Source organism: Pteropus vampyrus, unplaced genomic scaffold (genome assembly GCF_000151845.1).
Source record: "Pteropus vampyrus isolate Shadow unplaced genomic scaffold, Pvam_2.0 Scaffold6, whole genome shotgun sequence".
NCBI lineage: Eukaryota > Metazoa > Chordata > Mammalia > Chiroptera > Pteropodidae > Pteropus > Pteropus vampyrus.
Window position 1 is genome coordinate 4,756,823 of NW_011888787.1, and position 27,242 is coordinate 4,784,064.

The 27,242-nt window shown below is 37.3% G+C and overlaps 2 protein-coding genes, 1 non-coding gene and 1 pseudogene across 8 annotated transcripts in view; all 4 read left to right on the forward strand.

The window, feature by feature from the left end:
• CSDE1 (cold shock domain containing E1) overlaps positions 1 to 20,529 on the forward strand; it is a 34,981-nt gene extending 14,452 nt beyond the window's left edge. For 3 of the 5 annotated variants that reach the window (XM_023535509.1, XM_011366673.2, XM_023535514.1), the window contains 18 exons: positions 739 to 937; positions 1,921 to 2,030; positions 2,428 to 2,520; positions 3,126 to 3,223; positions 5,442 to 5,523; positions 5,852 to 5,980; positions 6,097 to 6,222; positions 6,876 to 7,088; positions 8,634 to 8,774; positions 8,856 to 9,020; positions 11,739 to 11,846; positions 12,459 to 12,634; positions 13,190 to 13,302; positions 14,309 to 14,428; positions 16,832 to 17,010; positions 17,847 to 18,010; positions 18,745 to 18,877; positions 19,235 to 20,529. In XM_023535509.1, coding sequence (XP_023391277.1) covers positions 739 to 937; positions 1,921 to 2,030; positions 2,428 to 2,520; positions 3,126 to 3,223; positions 5,442 to 5,523; positions 5,852 to 5,980; positions 6,097 to 6,222; positions 6,876 to 7,088; positions 8,634 to 8,774; positions 8,856 to 9,020; positions 11,739 to 11,846; positions 12,459 to 12,634; positions 13,190 to 13,302; positions 14,309 to 14,428; positions 16,832 to 17,010; positions 17,847 to 18,010; positions 18,745 to 18,877; positions 19,235 to 19,282 — 2,397 coding nt within the window. In that variant the 3' untranslated portion in view covers positions 19,283 to 20,529. The remainder of the gene's footprint in view (positions 1 to 738; positions 938 to 1,920; positions 2,031 to 2,427; positions 2,521 to 3,125; positions 3,224 to 5,441; positions 5,524 to 5,851; positions 5,981 to 6,096; positions 6,223 to 6,875; positions 7,089 to 8,633; positions 8,775 to 8,855; positions 9,021 to 11,738; positions 11,847 to 12,458; positions 12,635 to 13,189; positions 13,303 to 14,308; positions 14,429 to 16,831; positions 17,011 to 17,846; positions 18,011 to 18,744; positions 18,878 to 19,234) is intronic. The other 2 variants (XM_023535510.1, XM_011366683.2) reach the window with 1 other exon arrangement.
• A 115-nt stretch (positions 20,530 to 20,644) lies between these two features.
• NRAS (NRAS proto-oncogene, GTPase) lies at positions 20,645 to 27,170 on the forward strand. Of its 2 annotated transcripts, none has more exons than XM_011366695.2 (7): positions 20,645 to 20,795; positions 21,300 to 21,427; positions 23,829 to 24,007; positions 25,491 to 25,650; positions 26,166 to 26,192; positions 26,641 to 26,683; positions 26,799 to 27,170. In XM_011366695.2, exons 2-7 carry the CDS (start codon positions 21,317 to 21,319, stop codon positions 26,900 to 26,902), a joined length of 624 nt encoding a protein of 207 aa, XP_011364997.1. In that variant the 5' UTR covers positions 20,645 to 20,795; positions 21,300 to 21,316; the 3' UTR covers positions 26,903 to 27,170. The 2 variants fall into 2 exon arrangements, with proteins under 2 accessions (XP_011364997.1, XP_011365005.1); XM_011366703.2 differs by having other exon boundaries at positions 20,647 to 20,795; positions 26,166 to 26,289.
• On the forward strand, positions 22,529 to 22,601 carry TRNAV-CAC. Its single transcript has one exon. It is a non-coding gene; the product is annotated as a tRNA-Val (tRNA).
• LOC111745710 lies at positions 22,611 to 22,726 on the forward strand (annotated as a pseudogene).
• Positions 27,171 to 27,242: the final 72 nt, after the last annotated feature.

The following is a 27,242-nucleotide window of genomic DNA, read 5'->3' on the forward strand; positions in this document are numbered from 1 at the left end:
TTCTGTGATCATAGAAATATAGCATTTAGATTTCATCAGTGTCTGACACAGGTGAAAAGACTTAAAAAAGTACCTGTGAAATGCTTGAACATTTTTAGAATTTAAGAGTTTAGTTGCTTGGAGTTTGTTAGAAGTCTTGCTTTCTAACTCACTGTTTGGGGTTTTCCATTAAAGTACCTAATAAGTGCATTACTCCAGTATTTTTGAGTTTGAAATAAGTATTGCAAAGAAAGTTTCTTCTATGGTTTTAATCTCTACTAACTTAAATAATTCCTTTTAAGATGCATGGCTTACCAAATAATATTAAGGTTTCTATTTAAGTTTCAAAATAAGTGTTAATAAATTTCTTAAGTGTTCTTGTAGTTTGGGTTGCCATCTCTTGAATATTTCACCATTGTTCTGAAATGGTCGTTTTAGTAATTTAAGGTTAAAATAAAGGCAGCTTTAATTATGTAGTTGCTTTACCTTAATAGTATGGAAATTCCATTTGGTAAGGGAAAATTCTACCATAAATTGGGACAACTCCCCAAAATAATTCAGATATTTACTCTGAAATGTTTTATTAACTAACTCATCATTTCAACAATGAAAGCCCATAATCTTCCCTTTACCTATTTTACTTTTTATTTTCTTTGCCTTTTTATTTTAAAAATTTAGTGATTGATTCATCAGACTTAGTATGCTGTGGAGATAATGTGCAGATCTGTATATATTGAGTTCTTTTTCTTTTTAAAACAGATGAGCTTTGATCCAAACCTTCTCCACAACAATGGACACAATGGGTACCCTAATGGTACTTCAGCAGCACTGCGTGAAACTGGGGTTATTGAAAAACTGCTAACCTCTTACGGATTTATTCAGTGTTCAGAACGTCAAGCTAGACTTTTCTTCCACTGTTCACAGTATAATGGCAACCTGCAGGACTTAAAAGTAGGAGGTAATCTGTTGATTGTCCTTTTTAAAAAACTGATTACAAATTTCTCTTATATAGCAACTTGCTCATAAGAGTGTAAAAGTTTGGCTTTTTAATTCTACCAATTAATATATTTATGTAAACTAGCAGAATTTTGATTTCTATCATGGTGGGGTCTTTTTGAGATATGAAAGACTAAAATATTTTTGAATATTTTTAAAACAGATACTTGGAAGATTTGTTATTCTCCCTAATAATGATTCCTTAATTACACTATACTAGATTTCAGGCCAGTGAAAATATTAAACTAATATAATGTTAGTTTTGATTATTTGACAAGGTATGATTTTTGGTAGAGCCTGAAGAAAATAACTTACAATCTCACCACTTGGACTTTGGACTATGTGGAAATTCATCTTGGTTACACCATAGTAACCACTTTTACATGTGAAAATGTATGGTTTATTAAAGGACTGAAGTAACAAGGTCTCAGTGTGTTTTTTAAAATACCTTTGGGAGAAAAAGAGTCAGAACAATAGTTAACATGAGTATTTGGTAGGCCCAATACTCAAGCCCTGCGAGAGCGTTATTTTTGTTAATTCTCATTCTACATATGAAGAAACTAAGGTACAGAAGGAATAAATAAAAAAAAAGCTTGGCAAAGGTTATTATTACATTGCCTTATTTGCAGTATGGGTAATACCATGAAAACTAAGATATGGCTTAGTCTAAAGCAGTGGTCCTGAAGCAGTGTATATCAGAATTACCTAGAAGGCTTGTTAAAACATAGATTGCTGTACCTGACACAGAGAGGTTGCCTTTAAATAGATGTGGAGTGGAGCCCAGGAATTTGCATTTCTGCTAAGCTTCCAGGTGATGACCCAGAGACCACACTTGGGGAATCACTGGTCTAAGGCAACTCAAATGCTGCATTAAGTTTAGCTTGAAAATGAGATACCATTTTGCCAAAAATTAGTACAACAAACACAGCACTTTCTTTATTTTAGATGATGTTGAATTTGAAGTATCATCTGACCGGCGGACTGGGAAACCCATTGCTATTAAACTGGTGAAGATAAAACCAGAAATCCTCCCTGAAGAACGAATGAATGGACAAGTTAGTGACTTTGATGCTTTGTGTTTTCTTTGGGCCCTGCATTTGCATATCTTTCACATTAGAAAAGGAAGATTGTCCCCATCTCCTCAGTTTGCACGCAAGAGAGCTATAGTACATAAAGATTACTATTTTAAAATTAGAAGCACTGGCATTTCTTGACCTGAAATAAAAATATGGTCAAGACTCAATTGGGGTTTTTACATATAACCCTAAATCTGTACTTACAGTCAAATTTACATACTGTAAGTTTGAAACTTGGCAGCATGGCATCCTCTTGTGGATGATATTAAAATGCATCCCTATGTATAGTATAGAGGATATTAAAATTCAGTTGATATTGCACAGTGCTGCTCCTGGAATGATTAGCAATGGAAATTTTTTTTTTTTTGACTGGTAGGTTGTGTGCGCTGTTCCTCACAACTTAGAGAGTAAATCTCCAGCTGCCCCGGGTCAGAGTCCAACAGGGAGTGTATGCTACGAACGTAATGGGGTAAACTTGTGTATTTTTCTTAAACCTTTGCCTGATCCACCATGTGATCTATAAGCGTACTTTAAAATTCAAAATAGAAAACGTAAGCTGCAGTTAATAAAAATCAGTTTTAAATTTGGTTTCTAAGAGGCTTTGAGTGCAGCATAATCAAAAAAATCCATAGGTCTTCCAAGTGTCAGCTTGCCCAAGTGTGACCTTAGTTAGAACATTAAGGTAAAATGCTTCTTTTACTCACTATTCGGGGGTTGTGGGAGGGGATCTTTTTCTGGTTCCTTTTAAGCACTAACTCCAGCTTTTTTGTTTGGAATGCCTTATTATAAAAATTGTTTTTTTTGAAATGTAACTACAGTCTCTGGGCAAATGCTTCCACGTGTGTAAGCTTTTTGAAGTTGAATTGCTGCTCAGCTGTGGACTCGCAGAAGTCATCAGCATCATGGAGGGGAAGGGTGTGTTTATATGAATAAAACAATGTTCTTGCATAAAGCATTTAATTTTAAGAAATTTGGCTTAAAATGCCAGTTTAAGAAGTATTTAACAAAGTAAATCACAATATACAGTGAACATGCATCCTGCCAATGTAGTAATAACAGCTTATTAATTCACAGGAAGTGTTTTATCTGACTTACACCCCTGAAGATGTGGAAGGGAATGTTCAGCTGGAAACCGGAGATAAAATTAACTTTGTAATTGATAACAATAAACAGTAAGTTGTTTTTTCCCCCACCAAAGTGATTTTCTTCCTTTTTTTACAATAAGAAATTTGAAGCAAGTTAAAAACTTAACTTGTAAATTTGGATAATTTTCATTATCTTTTAAACTTTTTATTCATAAGCTAAGCATTTGAGGGTCTAGTCTCTGATAGGCCCCGTATAGGGTACCAGAAATAGGAAAGTAGTTAAAACAGCTTTTAAGGAGCTATTCTAGAAGTCAGTGAAGGTTTCGCAAAAGCAGCAGTGCTTGAGGTAGGTTTTGACGGAAGGATATGGAATCACTAGGGAGATGATGAGGGAAAGCATTCTTGGTGCAGGAAGTATCGTTTTGGGGAAATAGCCAAAAGTTTGAGTTGATTGAATTGACTGGATCATAGGAAGTTGAAATTTGAACTTTATCCCTTAATCATAGGAATCTTTAAAGGATTTTAAATGGAGGAGCATATGATTGATTTAGATTATTGGAAGTGGTGAAGATGGTAGACTTTGAGAGTAGGGGTGCTCTAGACTAGAGGCAGTGATACGAGAGTTAATATGACAAATGAGGGGCTAATACAGATAGGCCAAGGGTGGCCAGATAAAGAAGTCAAGTCACATTGAGAAGATAAGTTTTATAACTGATTAGACAAATGTGTATTGAAATTAAGGGAAGAGAAGTCCCAAATGCCATTTTCTGGCTTGGGGTACTGGGCAGATGATATTAACTGGACTAAGGAGATACAGCAGAAAGTATTAAGAGTGGAAGAAGAATTATACTTATTTTGGCATTTTGAATTTGAGGCGTTGGTATTTCTTGGTGAAGATATTGAATATGCAGTTGCACATAGGGATCTGAGACAAGCTAATAATGGGCAGGAGATATAGCTGCCTGTTTCATTAGCATAGCAGTTAGAAAAATGTGGTTAAGAAGAAAGCCCAGGTTGATGATTTTTAGAGATGAGAGATAAAAATGCAGAAGGAAGTTAAAAATAGGAAATTGGAGAAAGTGCTAGGAATGCATGTTCCAACAGCATAGGGAAGGAAAAGCCCCAAGAGCATGTGCAGAATTAACCTTGAACCTTACCTCCTATAAGACTAGAAGGAATTAAGTTGTAGGTTACAGATATTACAAGTTTCATCTAAATGCCTCAATCTCAAGTAGGAAACTAGGGGATGGGGCTTGGGTTTGAACGGGGAGCCAGTGGAAGAGCTTTCTTAACCTTTATTAAGTTCTTTAAACGTGCCAAGCACTTGTACTAAATGCCTTATATAGTTAGTTAATCCTCAGAACAGCCTCACCTGATTTTCTTCATTTGTAATATGAGGTGTGTTCTCTTAAAGTAACTTGTCTAAAGTCATACAGCATTTAAATAGCAAGCATTTAAACCCCAATCTGGCTCTAAAGCCTTGTCACTGCAGTAAGTTGCAAAGGCAAGAAAGATTTTTTTCAGTGTCAAATTTTCGAAGTAAGAAGCACAGTTTGATCATGAAGAATTAAGGGAAGTAATCGCTTAGTCTACAGCTCTTCTTAAAACAACTACGTCAGCAAATACTCTTGCACCCTAACGGTCTGCGCCATCTTTAAAATTAAATCAGATTTATATTTCTGCTGTTCAAAGATGGGGACAGTATAGCAACATGTGATATTTCAAACTGCTTTCAGCGAAGGTGAACGTCCTTATTTTTTAAAGTGTAGCAAATTTCTATGATCACCGTGTTCAACTTTGTCTTACAGCTATTTAAAAAAAGATGGGATAACTACAAAATTCACATATTGCAAACAGGAACCATCTCTTATCTCTATCTCCTATACCTTTGTTTGCAGCTCGTAATACCTACTCAAATGTTTGTTTAATGAATGGCTTTCCTAAAACTGTAGCATTCCCCATCTTCGGTTGCATTTAGTTTGTGGCTTTATGTAATGTAAAAAGCAAAATAGAACATCATGTACCCGTGGTGTTATTTAAACAGTCCAAGAGAAAATGACCTGTATATATATATTCCCCCTTTAGAAGGCAAGGGGATTTGAGCAAAAATCCTTTGCATATAGAGCTGTGTGAGAAGGATCAGGTGTCATAAACTTTACATTTGCTTTTAGTGATGACAGAATTCTTGAGACCTTAGAAAACTAGTTTATTGTTTTTGTAGACATATCTAACCAAGCCAATGCATTTTTCATCCCTCTTTGATTCTCACCCCTTTTTCCACCCCCACCCGATTCTTCCTTTCTAGTACTGGTGCTGTGAGTGCTCGAAACATTATGCTGTTGAAAAAGAAACAAGCCCGCTGTCAGGGAGTAGTTTGTGCCATGAAGGTAAGTGTCATCAAATTTGAGAAAATAGAGTTTTTTTCTTTGACTACTTTGTCTTATACTTCAGATCCAAACCGTTTGGTTTTCCTCTTTGTCTTCCCTTTAAAAATATTTCATTGTTAACCTTAAAAGTAATCTATTAAAATTCCTTTGTTTCTAATTATGTTCTTTTAAATGGGCAATTTAATTGTTAATGTTAGATTTGACCAAAGATATTGTTTCCACTGCAGCATAATTTTATGAAAAGGCTTGTTGATTGTAGTCATAAATATGTACATGACTAGTACATAATGTTCCTTTTATTTTTGGTTTTTTGTTTGTTTGGCTTCAGGAGGCGTTTGGCTTTATTGAAAGAGGTGATATTGTAAAAGAGATATTCTTTCACTATAGTGAATTTAAGGATGACTTAGAAACCTTACAGCCTGGAGATGACGTGGAATTCACAATCAAGGACAGAAATGTAAGATAGTTACCTAAGTTGGTCTTTGGCCTTCTTTTAAGATCAGTATTAAATTACATTTTTAGGAAACACTTAAAATTACATTTTTCTCCTCCCCCTAATTCCTTTCGATTTAGGGTAAAGAAGTTGCAACAGATGTCAGACTATTGCCTCAAGGAACAGTCATCTTTGAAGATATCAGCATTGAACATTTCGAAGGAACTGTAACCAAAGTTATCCCAAAAGTACCCAGTAAAAACCAGGTAAATAGTCTTTTTCGGGAGAGTCTTCTTTTCCTCATCAGTATTAGTAGGGTATAGTGTTCATAAATTTTATTCCGTTTAGTTAATAATAGTGGGACATGAAATATTTCTTGTGTAATTAAACTAAATGAGAAGCCATTCGTTGATTTATTCCTGAAGTATTATTTTTGTTTTTTGTTTTTTGATTTATTCCTGAAGTATTATTTTTGTTTTTTGTCTTTTGTTTTTTTTTTCACTTGGAGGTAAGGAGAAAGGATTAAGAGCAATATGGTTACATTGGGGAAAAAAACTGATTTGCGTATACACACTTATTACCACTGTTACCTACCCCACCCCTAGTTTGTTTCTTTTGTGGGGGAAACGAGATGAAACCAGTGGTATCAGCGCTAAGGAATTGTGAAACATGAAAGACTGATATTCTTTTTCTTACTCTTAGTGTCATAGTTTAGGATCTTAACTGCAGTGTTGTGATAATATGGTTGTATCATGTGGCCATAGAACACAGAGCTTTCAAAGTGGACTTATGTTGGCAACCCCATTTTTCCCTTTAGGGAACTATTATAAATAACATGGGTTTGCTCTGTGTTCTTGTTTGACTTAGAACTAGGAAGGATGAGAAATCTCAAGCTAAAATAGTTTTTTCTTCTCATCAGAGTGACCCATTGCCAGGACGCATCAAAGTTGACTTTGTGATTCCTAAAGAACTTCCCTTTGGAGACAAAGATACAAAATCCAAGGTGACCCTGTTGGAAGGTGACCATGTTAGGTTTAATATTTCAACAGACCGACGTGACAAATTAGAACGAGCAACCAACATAGAAGTTCTATCAAACACGTTTCAGTTCACTAATGAAGCCAGAGAAATGGTAAGTGTTGGATAGTATTTGATAAATATCCAGTATGGGGGAGGGCAATGTTGTATTCAAGTTTGTAATACTGTATTGAAAATTCTTTAAGTTAATGACGATATTAGGCAGTTACCTTTATGTTAAGGTAATGAAGAATATAGTTTGAGTTAGCATAGGTTTGATGTCTAGCTCTGTTGCTTATCCTGAAATAGATACGGAAAAGTTTTAGAATGGAAATTTGGGCAGGATGATTTGAGAGTGATTATCTGACTCTTAAGTACGAAAATTAAGAAGGTTCAAGTCCATCATTTAGAAAGTAAAATTTCCTAAACTTTTGTAAGATGTTTAGTAAACATTAGATTAAACAGTGTAGGTTGGTTTCTTTTGTATTTTACGACAGGACTTTGCAAATTTTTTAGTGGGCATATGCTCAGGAGTGACATATACCAGAATTGTTTCCCAGATACGTTTTATAAGCTTAGTTTTCATTAATTATTTTTCTTAGATATAATTTACATTTAGTTCTGTTGGAGGTCATAACATCTACAGTATATCAGTTAAATTGGATACATTGAATGAAAAATTTTTTTTGAGACTTTATCTTTTAGAGAACAGATCTTGCTTGACAGTTGCATTGTGCTTTTAACTTTAAAAATCTGGAGATCTGAATGCATAATTATAAAAAAGTTAAGTTTCTCAGTCTGGGTCTGTTTCTATTTACAGTACAGAATACATTGTCGAGTAGCTTGGCTACCATCAGGTTTTAGCAAGGATTAAATGTCAGTATTATTAAGTCCGTATTCCAAACTGGTTATAGAATAGCCATCTCATACATAAGTGTGCATTATGTAAGTCATTGGTAGGTCCATAATAATTGTGTTTCACTAAATATTTGAGTACCTGCCACATGCTGTATACTCTGAATATAATACCTTCACAGAATTGATATTTTAGAAATGTAGAAGGAAAAAAAAGAATTTCTATTACTCTTCAGAATTAAATCTTAAGTCCTTCCTGTGCCTAAACTCAGCATAAACTTTTTGAAGTAGAGACTAAAGAGTTGCCTTTAGTTGAATTTTTGAAGTATTTGAAGTACCAATCTGTAGATTCTTTTTAATTTCTGGAAATTATTTCATTATAAAACTTGAACTTTACTTGTAATTCTGATTTCTGGCACTTACTACCTATGTGCTTTGGACAAATTGTTTCGCCTCTCTTAACCTCAATTTCCTCATTTTGCAAAAAAAAAGGATAATAATACCTAGTTCACAGCATTGAGAATTAAATGGAATGCATGTGTTTCCATTGAAATATAACTTTTTCTAGTGTATGTTGGCCAAGTAGAATAGCATCCGGCTAGTCTGAGACAATTGGTTGGAGGTTAATTTACTTGACTGAAAGTGATGAATCTGTATTAAAATGGAAAAATTCCCATGTGGATACAGAGTTTGGGTCATTGAGACAGAGAATTTCTAACGAATTTAACTTGATGATGTTTTCCACACTTGAATGTTGTTGTCTTAAAAAGTTTCATAGCCAGTGAAAATCTTATTTGGATTTCAGGGTGTAATTGCTGCCATGAGAGATGGTTTTGGTTTCATCAAGTGTGTGGATCGTGATGCTCGTATGTTCTTCCACTATAGTGAAGTTCTGGATGGGAACCAGCTCCATATTGCAGATGAAGTAGAGTTCACTGTGGTTCCTGTGAGTAGTTTTTGAGAAAAATAAGGGGGATTTTCTTGATTTTTTTTTTCAGTTTAAGTTACTTTTATTTATCCTTTGTAGGATATGCTGTCTGCCCAAAGAAATCATGCTATTAGGATTAAAAAGCTTCCCAAGGGCACGGTTTCATTCCATTCTCATTCAGATCATCGTTTTCTGGGCACTGTAGAAAAAGAAGCCACTTTTTCCAATCCTAAAACCACTAGCCCAAATAAAGGCAAAGAAAAGGTAAGTATTGCATGATAAATGATTTTTGTAGCTCTTTTTTCTCTTCTGCTTAAAGGCAACCACTGTCCACACAATAATGTAGTGTTATCTCTTTCAGAATTCCCTGTAATAACTAATCTAAAGCAAGGTTTTTTAGCCTCAGCATTATGGAATTTGGGGACTGGATAACTCTGCAAGGGCGGGGATGGGGTTCTGTGTGTTGTAGTGTTAATATCCTCGGACTTAACCCACTAGAGGCCAGTGTCTCTTCTCCCCCATGTGATGGCCAAAAGTTTCTCCAGATTCCACCAAATATCCCAAAATAACCCTGTTATGAACTGCTTATCTAAAATGAGAGTGCTTTCTTCCATGCAGTTTAAAACTTTCAAATTTGGGTAGACTCAGTTCACACATTTGAACTTCATTTATTGAAAAAGTCACTGAATAGGAAATAACAAAAGATGTCTAAGATGGCTTCTGCTCTCAAGTAAATAACAAATTGAGAGGTGTATAGAAACAAATGATTCATAAGGAATGTAAAATGTAGCTTTATTTTAAAAGGTCATTTTGCTCTGGTGAAATTCTAAACTGGCAGGATCTGCGATGGTTTCAGTTAGGCATTGACATCTAATAGGTGGAAATAAATGAGGGAAGGACATTCCTCACAGAGTGGTGGAGATACAGGTGAAAAATTCAGGCTTTCTTTAGAAAGCACTAAGTAGTTTGACAGGTAGATAGGGACTTTTCCTTTTGTGGAAGTATGTAGGGGAAATAAAGATGAAAAATCAGAATGGAGATAGATTGAGCAGGTGTTAATTGCTACTCTAAAGAATTTAGACCTTGTTCTGTACTCAGAAAAAGATTTCTGTTGGACAGTGAGTGACATTAGGTGTGCCCTTCAGGAAGATAATGGCAATAGTATGAACCCTAGTTGGGGGTAGAGAAAGACAAGATGGAAGAGGCTTGATAGGAAATTATTTAATAGTTTAGATAGTCCTTGAAGTTGGAACAGAGATCATGGATTTAGACACGAGAAAGTACATAAGAGATGCTGGAAAGTAATGTAGTTTTAGAAATAATTAAGGAGCCAGAAGGAGCAAGGGGTAGCATCGTACCTACCACTTACTTTGTAGCTTGGGAAGTTACTTTATCTCCAAGCTTCAGTTTTTGAACTTAAATGGTTGCGTCCTGTTTTGTTTAAAAAAGCCCTCACAGTACCTAGCCTGTAGTAGGAATTTGACAATTGGCAGATGGTGTTATTAAGAATAAAAAAAAAATCAACAGGGTTTATTTTTTAATGGCTTTTAGCTCTTGGAACGGCCTGCTTTCCAAACGTCTCTGTCAAAACTGGCTTGATCCAAGACAGCCTTAGTGTGAGACTTCTTGACTTTATTGTTATTTTCTTCTTAGGCCAACACTGTATTCCAGGTTCTTAACATTGTGTTTATGATAGTATATTACACTTAACTTTATGAACCTATGTGCTCTGCTAGACTGGGTTCTATGAGAGCAGGGATTGTCTTACCTCATATACTTAGTGTATATAGTATATAGTGTCAGATGTCGACTGGATATTGAGGTTAATGGGTAGAGAGAGATGAGAGCAAAAATGAATGCTGAGATTGTGACATTTGGTTGACTGGCAAAAGAGTTGATGCCATTGGAATCAGACCTGCATTCACTGACATCATCACTCAACCAAAATCAAATCCTTAGCATCACTTCATGTTGGCTGTCTAACCTTGGTCAAGTTTAACATCTAAAACTTTCCTAATTTGTAAAATGAGAAGTAACAGTAATTATGAAGATGGTTTTATCATAACATTAAATTTGATAATACAGAGTACGCAGCAATATCTGGTACATTATAAATGTTCAGTAACATATAGCAGTCACAGGAATATGAATAGTAGAAGAGTAGAAATTAATTGGTTTTGAATACATAATAGTTGGTAATGAGTTCTGGAGCTTATTAGCAAAGGAGTCGAAGCCAGTTTAGGAATGTGTGGGCATTAATTCCCATAGAAATGATGGCTGAAACCATGGAAACAGTATAATTTGTATATTGCTGTACAATGTTGTTGTTTACTGATTGATTCTTATGACATATCTGAAATTTCTTAGACTTGCAAAGAGCTAATTCCTGGTTTTAACAGTGATTTAAGTGTTAGTGTGAAAACATTGATATGTCATAACTTAATTGTCTACTTGAACATCAAATGCTCTGAACTGTGCTAGATCCTGTACCAAATAAAATTCTCACGCATTGGTAAATATACTGATTAACATAAAATACAAACATCGTGAGTGCTATGGGAGATTTAAAAGCTTCCTGAGCTACAGAATTTCTACCTAGTTGAAAGTACATGTCCAGTTTGATTTCTGATGGGTTTTGAGAAGTATAGAATGGGTGTGTTATAAATTTTCAGTAAGGTTTTCCTCTTTAACAGCAAGAAATTCTCAAGAGTAAATAACCCAATTAAAGCAGATTGAGTCAGATCTGGCTTAAGGCAAGATCACCTTTAGTTCATATGAAAAATCTGATAGAGAATCTGGAATAGGAAATTCCTCCAGCTATGCTAATTTGTTGGCTCAAGGGTCTGTAAGAACTAAAGCTGCTTTTATAGTGCTTTTTTGCTTTTGATTCTTTTCAAAACAAAAGTTGTATTCAAAACAAAAATTGTATTCTTTTCAAAACAAAAATTGTATTCTTTGATTGTATTCTGACTGTTCTTTTAGGAGGCTGAGGATGGTATTATTGTTTATGATGATTGTGGAGTGAAATTGACTATTGCTTTTCAAGCCAAGGATGTGGAAGGATCTACTTCTCCTCAAATAGGAGATAAGGCAAGACAATTTTGCTTATTTGAGGAGGGGGGTTAAAAGTTGTCATCTTAATTATCAGTTCTACAAAATGGTTTCTTGAAATTTGATCGTTTTGCTGAATTTTTTTGTGCTTACAAATTTAATATACGAACATCTTCCAGTTTAAAGGCGGCGTATTCAATTAGAACAGGGTCTAGCAGGCTCTTTGTTAAAAGCTTTATGAGGAGTCAATATTTAAGCATTAGGTAAGATAATGTCTAAATCAGTTAGCTTTGATAAAATTAATATTAGCCAGAAAGTTCAAACAGTCACTGAAACATTATCAAAGTGAAATCACACCAAAGATTTTACCTTGCTGTTCATTTTTCTCAGACTTAGTATGTCTGGTTTTCTGATAGCCCTCTAGGGAAATTAAGAATCTGTAAGGAATACACACCAGAGGACAAAACTTGATCCTTTGTGAAAAGTTGAATGAGACATAGAAGTGCTAGTTTTTTTTGGTGAAAATCTATTCCATCAGAGTAATTTATAAGGGATATTTGGAATAGGGAAGCATGGTCTGGGGTAGTTGAAGGTCAGAGTTGAGCTTTGTGGAAGTGACATGGTATTAATGAGCTTCCTTATTTTTCACAGGTTGAATTCAGTATTAGTGACAAACAGAGGCCTGGACAGCAGATTGCAACTTGTGTGCGACTTTTAGGTCGTAATTCTAACTCCAAGAGGCTCTTGGGTTATGTGGCGACTCTGAAGGATAATTTTGGATTTATTGAAACAGCTAATCATGATAAGGAAATCTTTTTCCATTACAGGTGAGAAATGCCTTTTAGGAACTTGGAGCTTACTATTCATTCTTTGGTTTTGGAGTCAAAAGCATTTAGTGTTGGGTGGTTATGTGTTTTTTAATCTCAGATTTCATGTTTGTAAAAAGTTAATCACCTACCTTTGTATCGAGAACATGTGGCCAAAAGATAAAGGCCTATATCTGCTTTGAACATTAGAGAGGCGCCTTTCTGCTTCAATGAAAATACTGTTTTATCTGTTGCTACCAGAGAGTTGTGCACTTGCTTTGGTGTTATAATATAGCATAATGGTTAAGAGCATGGGCTCTGCCACTTACTACCTATGTAACTTTTATTGAAAGATTAACTTTTGATATCTTAGTTTCATTATCTTGGAGCTGGGGATAATGGTACCTCTTCATAGTGTATTTCTGGGGATTAAATGAGTCAGTACATAAAATGTGCTTAAAACAATCCAGCATAGGTAAGCACACCATGAATGTTGTTATACAGGAAATTAAGCTACTTGCTACTGTTGTTGTTTGTGGTCATTGCTTATTCAAATGTCATTTCTTTTCCCCTCAGTGAGTTCTCTGGTGATGTCGATAGTCTGGAACTGGGGGACATGGTCGAGTACAGCTTGTCCAAAGGCAAAGGCAACAAAGTCAGTGCAGAAAAAGTCAACAAAACGCACTCGGGTAATGAATTGTGACTACTGCTTATTCAGTCTGTGCTTTGGGTGGGAAATGAGAGATGGATCAGTGGTTCTCCAAGTGTGATCCCCAGATCCAGAAGTAACATCTGACCACTTGTTAGAAATACGGGTTCTCTGACCCCACCTCAGGCTTTCTGAAACTCTGGGGATGGGCAGCCCATTTTAATAAACCCTTCAGGTAATTCTGATGATGTACACTGAAGTTTGAGAACCACTGTTCTAGATATTTTAGGTTATTTACTTTAAGTTTCTTTTTATTCATTGTCTCTCTTTAAAAACAGAACAAGATAGAAATCTCCATGGGGTTGGGGAGAGAGGGGCATTACTCTAGAAGACCACTTTGGAGAAGAATAAGTATAAATGTGAAAAATAAGGGGAACTTAAGAAAATCACTTTCATTTAGGATCTTCGACTTTTAAAGACCTGCCACTTAGTTTTGGCTTTCATAAACTCTCCAAATAACACTTTGTTGTGTGTGGTGAGACCTAGAGAAATGACAGCCAAGAATGTTCATTTCAATTCAATAAATATCTTAAGTGCACGTTATGTTTTGGATACTGGGGATACAGTAGTGAAGAAATTAGACAACTCCCCTGCCTCCTTGAGTTTATTTTTTAGTGGAAAATAACAGGCAAATGAGACGAGTAAAATATTGTATGTAGTATATTTAGAAAGATAGTAATATATATCATTAAAGTAAATCGGGGAAGTATATGTAAGTATTGGGTTGCCATGTTAGAGACCAGGGAAGGCCTCACTGAAAAGGTGATATTTGTTTACCTGGAAAAGGTGAGAGAACAAGACATGTTTTAAATAGGAATACTTGTTAAATCTTTAAATGAATTTATTTTGATGGTAGTTTAGAAGCATTTCAAGAATCGCAGGCAACCAATCAATCTTCTGTTAGCATTTGTTCTGATGAATTTTGTTTTTTTTCCTGTAGTTTAGAGTTTAAAATTTTTGAAGGTATACGCACTTTTGTTTTGCAGTGAATGGCATTACTGAAGAAGCTGATCCTACCATCTACTCTGGTAAAGTCATTCGCCCCTTGAGGAGTGTTGATCCGACACAGACTGAGTACCAAGGAATGATTGAGATCGTGGAGGAAGGTAAGAGCATCCCTGTCAGATTGTTTGAAATGTGCCTTACCTTTATATGAGCACTCATGAAGATTTTAAAATATGATGGTAGTTATTTTCAGATTCCTTAAAAACTGAATTAGGGAAAAGTGACTTTTCTTCCCTTTGCTTGGTTTTTATTTTTATATCCCTTAGGAATGAGATCAGCCGGGCTTATGTTGTGAATAAATGACTACCGTATGAGCGTACGACATTCGTATGCAACTGACTCTTGAGTTAAAATTGAAATAGACTGAGAACAAAATCTTACACTAAAAATATGCATAAAATGACATGTGATAATCATATTCACAATTGGCTGAATTTAGTACAACTTCATAATTTCCTTTTGTTCACTGGTTATATCAGCACTAGTAACCATTTCCTAGTAACCCTTTAATTCTATAAACATATTTATTTCCTGTAAAAGTTTACTATATCTATTCCTTAATAGCTAGGGTTCCATGGGGTTACTGTTATTTGTCTCTAGGCAAAGGTTCCTTGTAATTTTCATTTTCTGCTTTTTTCTTCCCATCTTCAATAACTCTCTGAGTTTATAGTACTACCCCTTACTCCTAACAGTTACCACCCAAAGGACCAACATGTATAAAATAAATTTTCAATAAAAATGGTAGTAGGGAACACTGAATGATTTATTATAGCAAACTTATACTGTAATGGAGTTGATGAGAGAATTTGAAATTCTAACTAAAGATGGTAGCTTGGCTCACAATAAATCTTGTGTCATCTAGGAGTCAAAGAGAACATAAATGAGGAAGAGCAGGTCACTTGAGGGAAAGAAATGAATCTTTATAACATGATGTTCCTTTAATTCATGAGGTTCTTAAGAAGTTCTGTTTTACATAGAACCAGCCCCCCACCACACACACACACCTCCAAATATGAATTGATTTTATAGCAAATCAGTCTTTTAAACTAATGCCACGATGACACTATACCTTTAAAAGTGCCAGGGGATATGGGCGGTTAACTTTAACTCATGAGATAATATGAAATCGCCTGTCTTTCTCCTCTCTAACCTCCCACTTGTTACTTCCTTTTGCATTCCCAACCCCCAGCCTACTTACTCTTCAACACTGGCTATAGGGTAGAATTCAAAGCAAGGATTTAGTGGGAAAGGAAACTTTTCTGAAATCTCTGAGCCTAGAGTTTTCTGGGACTAGACAGGTCATACCTTCTCAGTTGGTCCTGAGAACAGCTCTTAATTTAGGAATACAGGTAACTTGATATTAGACCATGGGCTTTGGAGTCAGGCAGACCTAGATCTGAACACCAGTTCTTCCACTTCCCAGCTGTATAACTAAGGACAATGTCAGAAGGTTCTCTAAAGATTAAGTATGAATCAATATAAGTATATAATAAATGGTAGTTACTGTTAATACCACTACATCAGACCAGCTGTCTCTAATCCTTCATGACGTGATCTATTGGAAGTATCTCCTCAAAGTTTGTGATTGCTGTATGTTTGCAAAGAAAATCTTCACTGCATATTTTTACCCCTATAATCAAGAGAATAGTTAGAGGCATTTGCAGTTATGAAGCTTCTACTTTCACCTGAATTTTTTCTCTTTTTCTCTACTTTTGTTGATTCAGTGAATTCACCATCCAGGTGAACTGAAAAGGAGCTGAACTCTTTGGCCCAGTTTTTATCTATAGCCTGCCCTGACTTCCAACCAGCTTTTTACTCTAGGGCAGAGCTGAGGATGGTGGCTTGTTCTTATAAAATAAAGTTTTTTGAAATACAGCTACAACCACTCATTTACATATTGTCTTTGGTTGCTTTGTCATTACAACAGCAGTGTTGAGTAGTAGTGACAGAGACAAGATGACTGCCAAGTCTAACTCTTTCAGAAAAAATGTGCTGAGCTCTGACTTAGGAGAACGGTGCCTCTTAGTTTGAGGGAGCCATAATCAGAGCAAAGGGGGATGGAATGGCAAAGAAATTTATCTACTTTGTCTTTGCCTGGCTTATTATTTAATGCCCAGTTGGGTATGGTCAGAAACATTTTTCACTGTTCGTTGGCTCATAATGCGAACTTGGGAAGAAGATAATCAATCCGTTGGATCATATTAGCAACCCATAATGCTTAAAAAAAACAAATATTTAGGTAATGAGGTTGTCAGTGGTAGTGTTATTTTTAATTTCATAAAGGTTTTAAAACTGTTCATTAACTAGTAAGGTACTAATGAGCTACAGGTTCTCGTTTGTTTTCATTGTAGTATTTAGCATTTAGGATTTCACTGAAAGTTCAAAGTAGAGGGTTTCAGGTAATAAAATATTTTTAGGGGCAACTTATAAATTTATTAGGATCATCAGCAAAGGACTGTTGTGAATTATTAGCTTTTAGACTTGGTACCTTTTTCTCCTTACAGGGGATATGAAAGGTGAGGTCTATCCATTTGGCATAGTTGGAATGGCCAACAAAGGGGATTGCCTACAGAAAGGGGAGAGTGTCAAGTTCCAATTGTGTGTCCTGGGCCAGAATGCACAGACTATGGCCTACAATATTACACCCCTACGTAGGGCCACAGTGGAATGTGTGAAAGATCAGGTAAGTGGTAGTATCTCTGGATCAGAATTTGGTCTTCTTAATGAGTCAGTAACTAAACTGTAACCAAAACTTTGAAATTTTTTCAGCCAAGGCAGAACCATCAACATTCATTTGGTTTTTATTTCACCCCTTTTTCAATTTTTGAGGTAGTTTATAAAAATATAAAGGAAACCACATGAAAAGAAAAAAATGGTGATATTAGCAAAAAAAAAAAAAACTGTTTAATAATGTTACATGATGGGGAAAATGGAATGAATGACATTTCCAGAGTAGAAAGCCTATAAGATTTTGTACACTTTAGCTCAGAGCTTCTTTTGCATACTGTGTAAAGAAGCCATGTGTAGAAGGGTCGATAAAATATTAGCAAACAAAACTGTTGCTGATACTGAGATTTCTGCGAGTCCTCAGAGAAGACTTTTTTAAATACCAATACTGTGAATAAACCAGTTTGTATGGCTATTTCTTGTACTACCATAACCCAGCTTAATTCCAGAAGGAATCAGACTAATAATATACATTCATATAACAGCTCCCTAATGATTCTGCATAATTCAAAAACTTAGCTTATATATGAAGGCACTTTATTTGCTTTAGTCAGGCTGTTATAGTCAGCTTCCGTGATTTCAGAGCTCTTTCTTCCCTGACAGGTTTTGCAGACTCCCATTCTGTTACATCCTAGCATAGGCAGCTGGACTGGAGCATTGGCATCAGTACCATGTTTTATAAACCCCTTCTAGCTATACGGCCACATGTTGTGCTATATTCGAAGTGAGGTGCTCTCTTCCCCCTGTGGTATGTTCTTTTTTTTAGTTACTGTTTTCTTTTAAAAATTTCAGTTTGGCTTCATTAACTATGAAGTAGGAGATAGCAAGAAGCTCTTTTTCCATGTGAAAGAAGTTCAGGATGGCATTGAGCTACAGGCCGGAGATGAGGTGGAATTCTCAGTGATTCTTAATCAGCGCACTGGCAAGTGCAGTGCTTGTAATGTTTGGCGAGTCTGGTGAGTTCAATTAGTAATCTCCCTGGACTATCTCTTAATCTTTGCTTTATCACATTTTTTCACTTTCCATCTCTGCTTTTTTCTATTCTGCCACTTTCTGGTTATTTCTTGATACTTCATATGCCTTTTTTACCTCTAGTCTTTATTGTCTAAATTTTTAGTCTCATACATCTGGCCCAGTGAAATATTAATTGGGCATTTGCTGTATGATAGATCTTAAACATAAAAAGGTGTATAGTTCTTATTCTTAAAGGATTCTGCTTACCTTTTTTTCCTCAAATTAAGCCATTTCTAGGTTATATGCTGCTTAAAAGTTTTAATTTTATAGTTCAGCAGTTCTGACTCTGGTTTTTTGCCTTTTTTTTTTTTTTAATAACATTGTTGCCATTGGAGGAGCCGAGAGTCTCCAGAAATATTTCTTCATATTAACATTTATAAGGTTTTTCACATCTGCTACCTTGTTTTATGTCTGTGAAACTGGTCTTTCTGGTTGCAGACCAGTCTAGGGGGGACCCTCACCCAAATGTTTCTCCCAGCTGTATGCAGTAATACACCTTGAGTTGGGAATAAAAACATAAACTTGTCTGTCCTGTCTTGCTAGCTAGCTGGCTAGATGAGGTAAGAGTCCTCCTCATTAAAACTGAGTCATTTGGGAAGTTAGGTGGAAAACACTCTCCTCTGCAACTTGCCTTCTTCCCACCAGTGTTGCTTCTCACCTCTTGACTTTGTTTCAGCGAAGGCCCCAAGGCTGTTGCAGCTCCACGACCTGATAGGTTGGTCAATCGCTTGAAGAACATAACCCTGGATGATGCCAGTGCTCCTCGCCTAATGGTTCTTCGTCAGCCAAGGGGACCAGATAACTCAATGGTATGAGGGTTTCAGGGCTGGGGGAGGGGGGGGGCAGGCAAAAGGACAGACCAACATACTGCTTGAGGTCCTATTTCAGCATATCTCGAGAGCCTAAGGAGCTTCAGTATTGCTTAGAACTAGTTAGGACTTGGTGCACATTGGTTCAGCCCCCAACTTTACCATTAGGAGCACATTTATTGGTTTTCCTGATAGTTTGAACATAGCTTAGATAATAGATCAGGAGGGCTTAATATAGATTTCCTGAGGGAAAGAATTGGTGGTGGCGAAGATTCTTAAAAGTAGTGCTTTTGGAATTGTGAATGTACTGTGATTGTCATGCGCTCCGGTCATTAACTGCAGTTTTATTTTTCACAGGGATTTGGTGCAGAAAGAAAGATCCGTCAGGCTGGTGTCATTGACTAACCACATCCACAAAGCACATCATTAATCCATTATGATCAAGTTGGGGGGATTCTGGTGAAGGGTTCTGAATATCTCCCTCTTCATCCCTCCCAAAATCTGGAATACTTATTCTATTGAGCTATTACACCAGTTTTAACACCTTCCTCGTGTTATGTTTAAAAAAAATAAATAAATTTAAGAAAACCATTTTAAAATTATGCACAGTTGCAGCCTGGAAAACTTAAGGTGGCGCCTTATAGTATCAATTTTAGAAGCTTTATTTGGTGCATTTAACGCAACTGGTAATTGCAAAATCCACTTCCCCTGTGTAAGTGAAAAGTATAGACTGTTATCTTGTTGGCCCTATGAAATTCTGCACTTGATATTCAGTATATACTCTACCTTCATTACTTCTGGCAAGATGTTCGGCCTTAGCACTCAGTTGCATTCTTTCCTGTTCATTATGCTTTAATTCTGAGGACCATATGAGGGTAGAATATATTAAAAATTACAAAAATTTGTATAGGCGAACCATTTCCTTAAGTTGGTGGCCAAATGTTAAAATGTTATTTTTCATATCATTTATAATCTTGTCACAGTCCACTTAACAAAGTTTGGTTAGATTTCAATGAAAATTATCTTCCAGAGTAGTTTTTTTTTTCCTGGGATGGGAGGGGGGGTAAACTTTACTACAAATAGTATGTATGGTGCAGAATTTCATGCAAATGAGATGTGCCAGCAGTGTGATAATTTAAACGTATTTAAACAGAAACAACAAAAAAGGACAAATGCACAAACTCGCTGCTGCTTAGATCACTGCAGCTTCTAGGACCCAGTTTCTTTTACTGATTTCAAAACAAAACAAAAAAATAAAAAAGTTGTGCCTGAAATGAATCTTGTTTTTTTTATAAGTAGCCGCCTGGTTCCTGTGTCCTGTAAAATACAGGCACTTGACCCTTGGTGTAGCTTCTGTTCGACTTTATATCACGGGATTGGATTGGTCTGATTTCTTGGCCCTCATCTTGAATTGGCCACATACAGGACAGGGTCCCTGGCCAGTGGACTGAAGGTTTTGTCCACAAGATGACAAAAGGTCAGCTCAGGGGATGTGTGGGAGGGCACTTTTATCTTCCCCATTGTCATTTGAGTTTTTGATCTCTGGGTAAAGAGGCCGTTTATCTTTGTAAACACAAAACATTTTTGCTTTCTCCGGTTTTCTGTTAATGGCGAAAGAATGGAAGCGAATAAAGTTTTACTGATTTTTGAGACACTAGCACCTAGCGCTTTCATTATTGCTAACGTCCTGTGTGGGGAGGGGCTGGGGCTGGGTGCGGCCTCTCGCATGACTCCTGTCTCAGAGGCCCACGTGGCCGGGGCGGGGACTCTGGCGCCCCCGGCGCCGACTGATTACGTAGCGGGTGGGGCCGGAAGTGCCGCTCCCTGGTGGGGGCTGTTCATGGCGGTTCCGGGGTCTCCAACATTTTTCCCTGTTGTGGTTCTAAATCCGTTGGCAGCGGAGGCACCGGAGCTTGAGGTAGGGCTCTGGCGTGTGCAGTGTTCGGCTTCGGAGCGTGCACGCGACTCGCTGTAGCCAGGAATCGAGCGGAATCTGCGCGCGGGAGACAAAGGCCCTGGGCGGGGATCCTTCGTTTGGATCCCTACGAGAGAGAGATTTGGAGACAGGCGGGGGACTCTAAAAGGGGAACGGCCTGGAGGCAGCCCCCACAAAGCCGAGAATACTTGCAGGAGCAGGAACGGGGGGTTTCCTTGACCTTAGGCTGACAGCGGGCGGGGCTCAAGGACTGTTGAAAAATAGATGAGGGTGGGGGTAGCTGGGAGACTCTAATCCAGAATTCTGGGGCCCACAGTCACCTGCAAGTGTTTTTGCATTCCTAAATCGCTTTGAGAACCAAGCGGAGGGTCACGTGTGTGAAACATACATTTCAAACTCTGGTTTTACTTGCTATTGATTATAAAAAAGCTTTGAAGTACTGTAGATGTCGCTCGCCAATTACCCCTAACTGCTTATTTCCCACAGGTTCTCGCTGGTGTGAAATGACTGAGTACAAACTGGTGGTGGTTGGAGCAGGTGGTGTTGGGAAAAGCGCGCTGACCATCCAGCTAATCCAGAACCACTTTGTAGATGAATATGATCCCACCATAGAGGTGAGGCCCAGTGGTAGTCCGCCGACCTCTTTCTTTCGTTTTACCTTCACCCGTACCCTTTAGCTAGTCTTTAGATAAAGAAATAATCAGAAGAGAAAGTGGAAAGTTACTTTGGGTACTGCATTCAGTAGTACAATAAAGCTTTCCCTGTTTGTGGAGAAGAGTTTATTAGCTGCTGAAGATTTTCTGAAAACAGTAGTTTTTAACAGTTCTGTAAACTTGTAAAATCTGTTGAACTCACTTAGTTTCTTCATATAGGACAGCTCTATTAAAAAGAAACACAGGCCATAGAAAGGGCAATGTCTGAATGATATCAGAATGGAGATAAAGGATTTGGAGATTTGGGTGTAGTGCTATTTTATTTTCTTACCTAATTGTAGCAGTTGAGATTGGGGTTGGACTAGAAAGAATGAGATTTTGAGTCACTGTCTAGGATTTCAGTTTTGTTTGCAACTTAATTATGTGATATCGAGCAAATCACTTAATCACTGTGATTCTCATTTTCCTCATCTATTACCATAGGCTGGTCTTGTCTACCACACAGGGGTGTTGTGCAAAATCAGATACGTTTAAATTTTTGTGAATGGTAAAGCACTGCATGAATCTGTTGTTTGGGAGCGGGGAGTTCATGTTTTAGATTGGCTTCAATAAATGGCATCTAAGGTCTTTTGATCAGCGGTCCCCAACCATTTTGGCACCAAGAATCGATGCTTCTATAAAAATCTAATGCCTGGTGATCTGAGGTGGAGCTGAGGCGGTGATGCCAGCACTGGGGAGCAGGAGATACAGATGAAGCTTCACTAGCTTGCCTGCCGCTCATCTCCTGCTGTGCAGCCCGGTTCCTAACAGGCCATGGACTGGTACCAGTCTGCAGCTTAGGGGTTGGGGACCTCTGCTTTAAATAAAAGGTTTTATAATTTTATTCAATTTAGAAATGCCTAACTGTATAGGTTATTTTATTTTAATTCACACCCTAATCCTTAGAAAAAAACTTTATTTTAGGCTTACTACTTTAATATTAATAGACCCTTTTAATGTTTTTCAGAGTCTAATTTATTGTGGAGTAATTTACATTCAGTAAAATATACAAATCTTGGACATGGTTCCATAGTGTAGTGGTTAGCACATCTGCTTCACACGCAGAAGGTCCTGGGTTCGCACCCCAGTGGAGCCACGGTCCATGGTCTATGGCCATGCCACCCTGAACAAGCCTGATGTCTGATCTCAGAAACTAAGCAGGGTTGGGCCTGGTTAGTACTTGGATGGGAGACCACCTAGGAAGACCAGGTGCTGTAGGCGTAAATAATAATTTTAAAAAATCCATAAATCTTTGTATCAACAGCTCAGTGACTTTTTAAATTTGTATACACTCACGTAACTACTCAAATAAAAATATGTACAATTTCCAGTTCCCCAGAGAGTTCTAGCATGCCAATTACAGTCAATAAACTTCCTCACTCTGCCAGGAAATACCCACTTCTCTGACTTCTATTATCATAAATTAGTTTGGCTAAAATCTGTGTTTATAATTTTTATTTTGCTCATCTCCTCAGAATAGCCATACACTTAACTATATTTCATGCTCTAAGGAGTTTTGGCAATGTGAATTCTATTTCAATTTGAAAGTATATAAAAGTCCCACAATGAAGTGAGTTACAGAGGAAACTAGGTCTCATTCTGTTTCTGGAGCCAGATATTTACTGAGTGTGATCAGCTTATTATCTTTGACCTACATTCCCAGAACATAAGTATTAAAATACAAGTAACATTTTTGCTTTTGAGCCAAATTGAAAGGTTTTTTTTATAAGATCTATGCATGTCTGTCTTCCTGAAGAATAATTATTAACTATCTCTGGAACCTTTAGGAATTTGATCAAGGAATATTTCCCAAAGGTACAATCTGTTAGAAGGAGAAAAATATTTTGGTATTATGACCTTGTCTGAAATAAAAAGTGTTTGTGTGTTTAGTCATAAACACAAGTGACACTAACTAGGGCCAGGTTATAATTGATGGAGGTATGTTTAGAATTTTAAATATACAGTAAATAAATAAGAATGTTCAGTTCATACCTTAGTAAACGACACCATAAACCTAATCTCTAGTCTGAATTCAGTAGAGCTGTCTTGAATTACCACATTTTTTTTTCATCTTTTCCAGGAACAGTGTCCACATTTTTCTTTCTGCAGGCATATAGGACTTGGGGCTTTTTTTTTTTAAAAAAGGAGACATTAAGTACTTTCCGTTTGTGATTCTGTATTAGTGGATTGAGGGGCAAATCAGAAAGACAGAAGTGGACTTGTTTAGGAGCTAATTTAATCTTGGCAATAGCGTTGCACTTCCTGTGGTTTTTAATAAAAATGGAATCTCTTTCCCCGTCGTCCCCACCCTTCACACCCCCAGGATTCTTACCGAAAACAGGTGGTGATAGACGGTGAGACCTGTCTGTTGGACATCCTGGACACAGCTGGACAGGAGGAGTACAGTGCCATGAGAGACCAGTACATGAGGACAGGCGAAGGCTTCCTCTGCGTGTTTGCCATCAATAACAGCAAGTCATTTGCAGATATTAACCTCTACAGGTACTAGGGGTGTGGTTTTTTCCTGACAGGATGATCTTTATGCATGTTCTGAAGCTTTGTGGGGGGAATGAGGATACCACACCAGGAAAGATAGAGCTTTTTTAATTGTGAAGTGTTAGTTTTAGGTTGCTTGACATGAAGAATCTGGGGTTATTGCAGAAAGTTAATACTCAGTTTCCTTATCTGTCACGTGGAGGGTAATAGTCCCTACCAAGATTTATTGTGAAAATTAAACAAGTTTGTAATTATGTAAATCACCCAGAACAGTGCCTAGCACATGGTAAAGCCTGTGCAAGTGCTCTCCTGCAGCCTCGCATCGTGGCTCATGCTCCATCCACTTGAAGAATTCTGCACACCGGAACAAACGAGTCCAAAACTAAATTCGGTGTTTTTTTCCTCCTAAACCTGCTCTACTTCCCATTTCCTCTTTGGAAATAACAACAGTACTTCATAAAATGCCCAACAGTTGGCAAACACTTACTAAATATTTGCTGAATTTCTAGAAGCCATTTTTCTTCTTAGGCTGTCTTATATTATCCCTCAACATAGGCCGCTGCCATCATTCCCCAGCTTGGTTCCACAGCTAGCTAGTGTGATACATTTCAGGTACATGGCTTTGTATGGGATCCAAGGGTAGAGTTTAAAGCAGTGCTGTGCGGTATGGTAGCCACAAGCCATATATGATTATTTCAGTTAATTAAAATTAAATAAAATTTAAAAATCAGATCATTGGCCACATTAGCCACTGACTTTTCAAGTGTTCAGTAGCAGCATGTGACTAGTGGATGTAGCTGGACATTGCAGATACAGAACATTTCCCTCATGGTAAAAAGTTCTGTTGGACAGTGTTGGTCAAGAGAATCTAAAGCAAGTTTCCAGACTGCTCCATGGTATGTTGTAACATGTCCCTGGGGGAGTGCTGCCAGCTGGGAGTTCCTGACCCTTTAGTGCCCCTCTAAGAAGGGCAGTTCTGGTGTTTTCTATGTGATATCGTGGACTTCCAGCTATAATTCTGTTTGAAGGAAACATTTGGACATCACCCATCTAGAGAAGAGGCTAGACTATCTTCCACTAAATACTGTCACTCTCAGGGGAGCCTCAAAAAATTTTTTAGAGGCAGCAAACTTTACGTTTTGTACTTCGGACCTTAATCTAGAGTGCGATTCAGAGTTGCCAATTAAATCCAGAGCCAAATTCTTGGGAAGAATGGAAGAGCCTAACAAGGGCACGTGTCAAGATCAACTAGCCATTTATTTCCACTAGAAGGCGAACTGGTACCTGGCTTCCCTGTGGCTGCTGAATCAAGTGTAAACCAGTCTCCTCATTATACACGGTCTTTTATAAGTAGTTGGGAGATGGGGCGGGGGAGGGAGTGAAACTACTAGAAACTATTAGGCCGGATAAAATTTGCTAGATTCCTTTTTGCCCTAGCTGTTTATTCCTTCCAAAAAGCTTATTCTTATAACATGTTCCCTTTTTTTAGGGAACAGATTAAGCGAGTAAAGGACTCAGATGATGTACCTATGGTGCTAGTAGGGAACAAGTGTGATTTGCCAACAAGGACAGTTGACACAAAACAAGCCCACGAACTGGCCAAGAGTTATGGGATTCCATTCATTGAAACCTCAGCCAAGACCAGACAGGTACAGTGCAGCTTTCAGCATCTGGCAAGGGTATAAGGCAGATAAGTGTGATTGACTGACTAGAAATATCCACATTCTTTGTTACGGGTTTTTAATAGTGTTCTATTTTTTTTTTTTTTTTAATCAGTTTAAACCTAACATGAACTTGTTAATATTCTGGTATGGCATTTTTACTCCCACATTAACATACACAAATATTACTAGAATGAAGACCCTTGATTAAAGATATTTTTATAAACATTTGTCATTTCTCCATCAACACCACTTTTGTGTGTTCCACATTACCAGTTGTCTTTTGATTGAATGTTGTTTTTGTAAAATGTGCCATTCGTATGTCAGTCTGTTAATGTGATTCAGTAAGAATGCTAAATTTAGTGTCATCTTTCTAAACCACCCTATTTTAGCATCTAATTTAATAATCGGAATTTTAAATCTATGTAAGAAAGTACAAATGAGAGAGAGCTTAAACTTGAATTGTCTGTTAAGCTGTCTTTATCATTTTCTTCCTTTTCTAGGGTGTTGAAGATGCTTTTTACACACTGGTAAGAGAAATACGTCAGTACCGAATGAAAAAACTTAACAGCAGTGATGATGGGACTCAAGGTTGCATGGGGTTGCCTTGTGTGGTGATGTAACAAGGTGAGCGTGTGCTCTCTTGACGTAATTATAAATCGTACTATTTAGTATGAGACATTTTGGAGGAGTGTTGCTGTTATTTTTTCTATGTTGTTATTTAACTGAGAATCTCTGCTTACTTACAACTATAAAATATTTTCCTTACGGAACCCTTTATCTGAGAGTATTGAGCTCTAAACAATTTTTAAAACATGTAATTATTTTATAGACATTAAGTTTTCAGTGATATTAGAAATTAGAAGACATTGTTTATGAACTGTATGTATATCATGTTCTTGGCGCTGACCGGGAGTTTGAAGAATCCCTACATCTGAACTGCGTGGTAATGACGTGGTGTGTGTCCTTCTCTTACAGACAACTGTTAAAGTTCTAGCATCAGAAAAGAGCCACTGTCAAGGTAGGACACGTTTGGAGAGGAACGATCTATCATTCATGTTGATTTCTTCACCTTGTTTTCCTCAGACTCTCCGGGTGACATTGACATTCACACACAAATTCTGCCTTCGTTTCAGCTGCACTGACACCCGCCCTGGTCCTGACTTCCTGGAGGACACTCCCCCTGTCGCCCTCTCCAGTCTCACAGAGACGCGCCCGCTACTTCCCCAGCTCTCGGTAGATCAGCGCAACATTCTCGGAATATAACTACCTCCTCACTTGTTTGTCTGACAGAGAAATGAACCTCATTCCTCCCGAGTGCTTTTCCACCCTGGGTTCTCCCCAAACACACACACCTCCGCCACCCCAGGTTTTTCATCTGAAAAGCAATTCATGCTCTGAAACAGAGAACCAAACTCGACATGAAATTCTGTAGAAAACAACGTCTTGATCTCTAAAGTAGCAAGTGCTGGTGGTTTTGTTTTATTTTTTTTCCTTTTTACTGTTGAATTTGGAACTATGTTGGTTTTTGGAGAAATGTCATACATTACTGTTCTGCTGAGAATATAGTTAATGTTGCT

Bases quoted from the DNA above. Each gene is read 5' to 3' on its own strand.
- NRAS (XM_011366695.2), top strand. From the start codon at position 21,317: ATGACTGAGTACAAACTGGTGGTGGTTGGAGCAGGTGGTGTTGGGAAA. The intron at 21,428-23,828 runs GTGAGGCCCAGT...TCACACCCCCAG, and splicing joins AATATGATCCCACCATAGAG to GATTCTTACCGAAAACAGGT. The intron at 26,193-26,640 runs GTAAGAGAAATA...CTTCTCTTACAG, and splicing joins AAGATGCTTTTTACACACTG to ACAACTGTTAAAGTTCTAGC.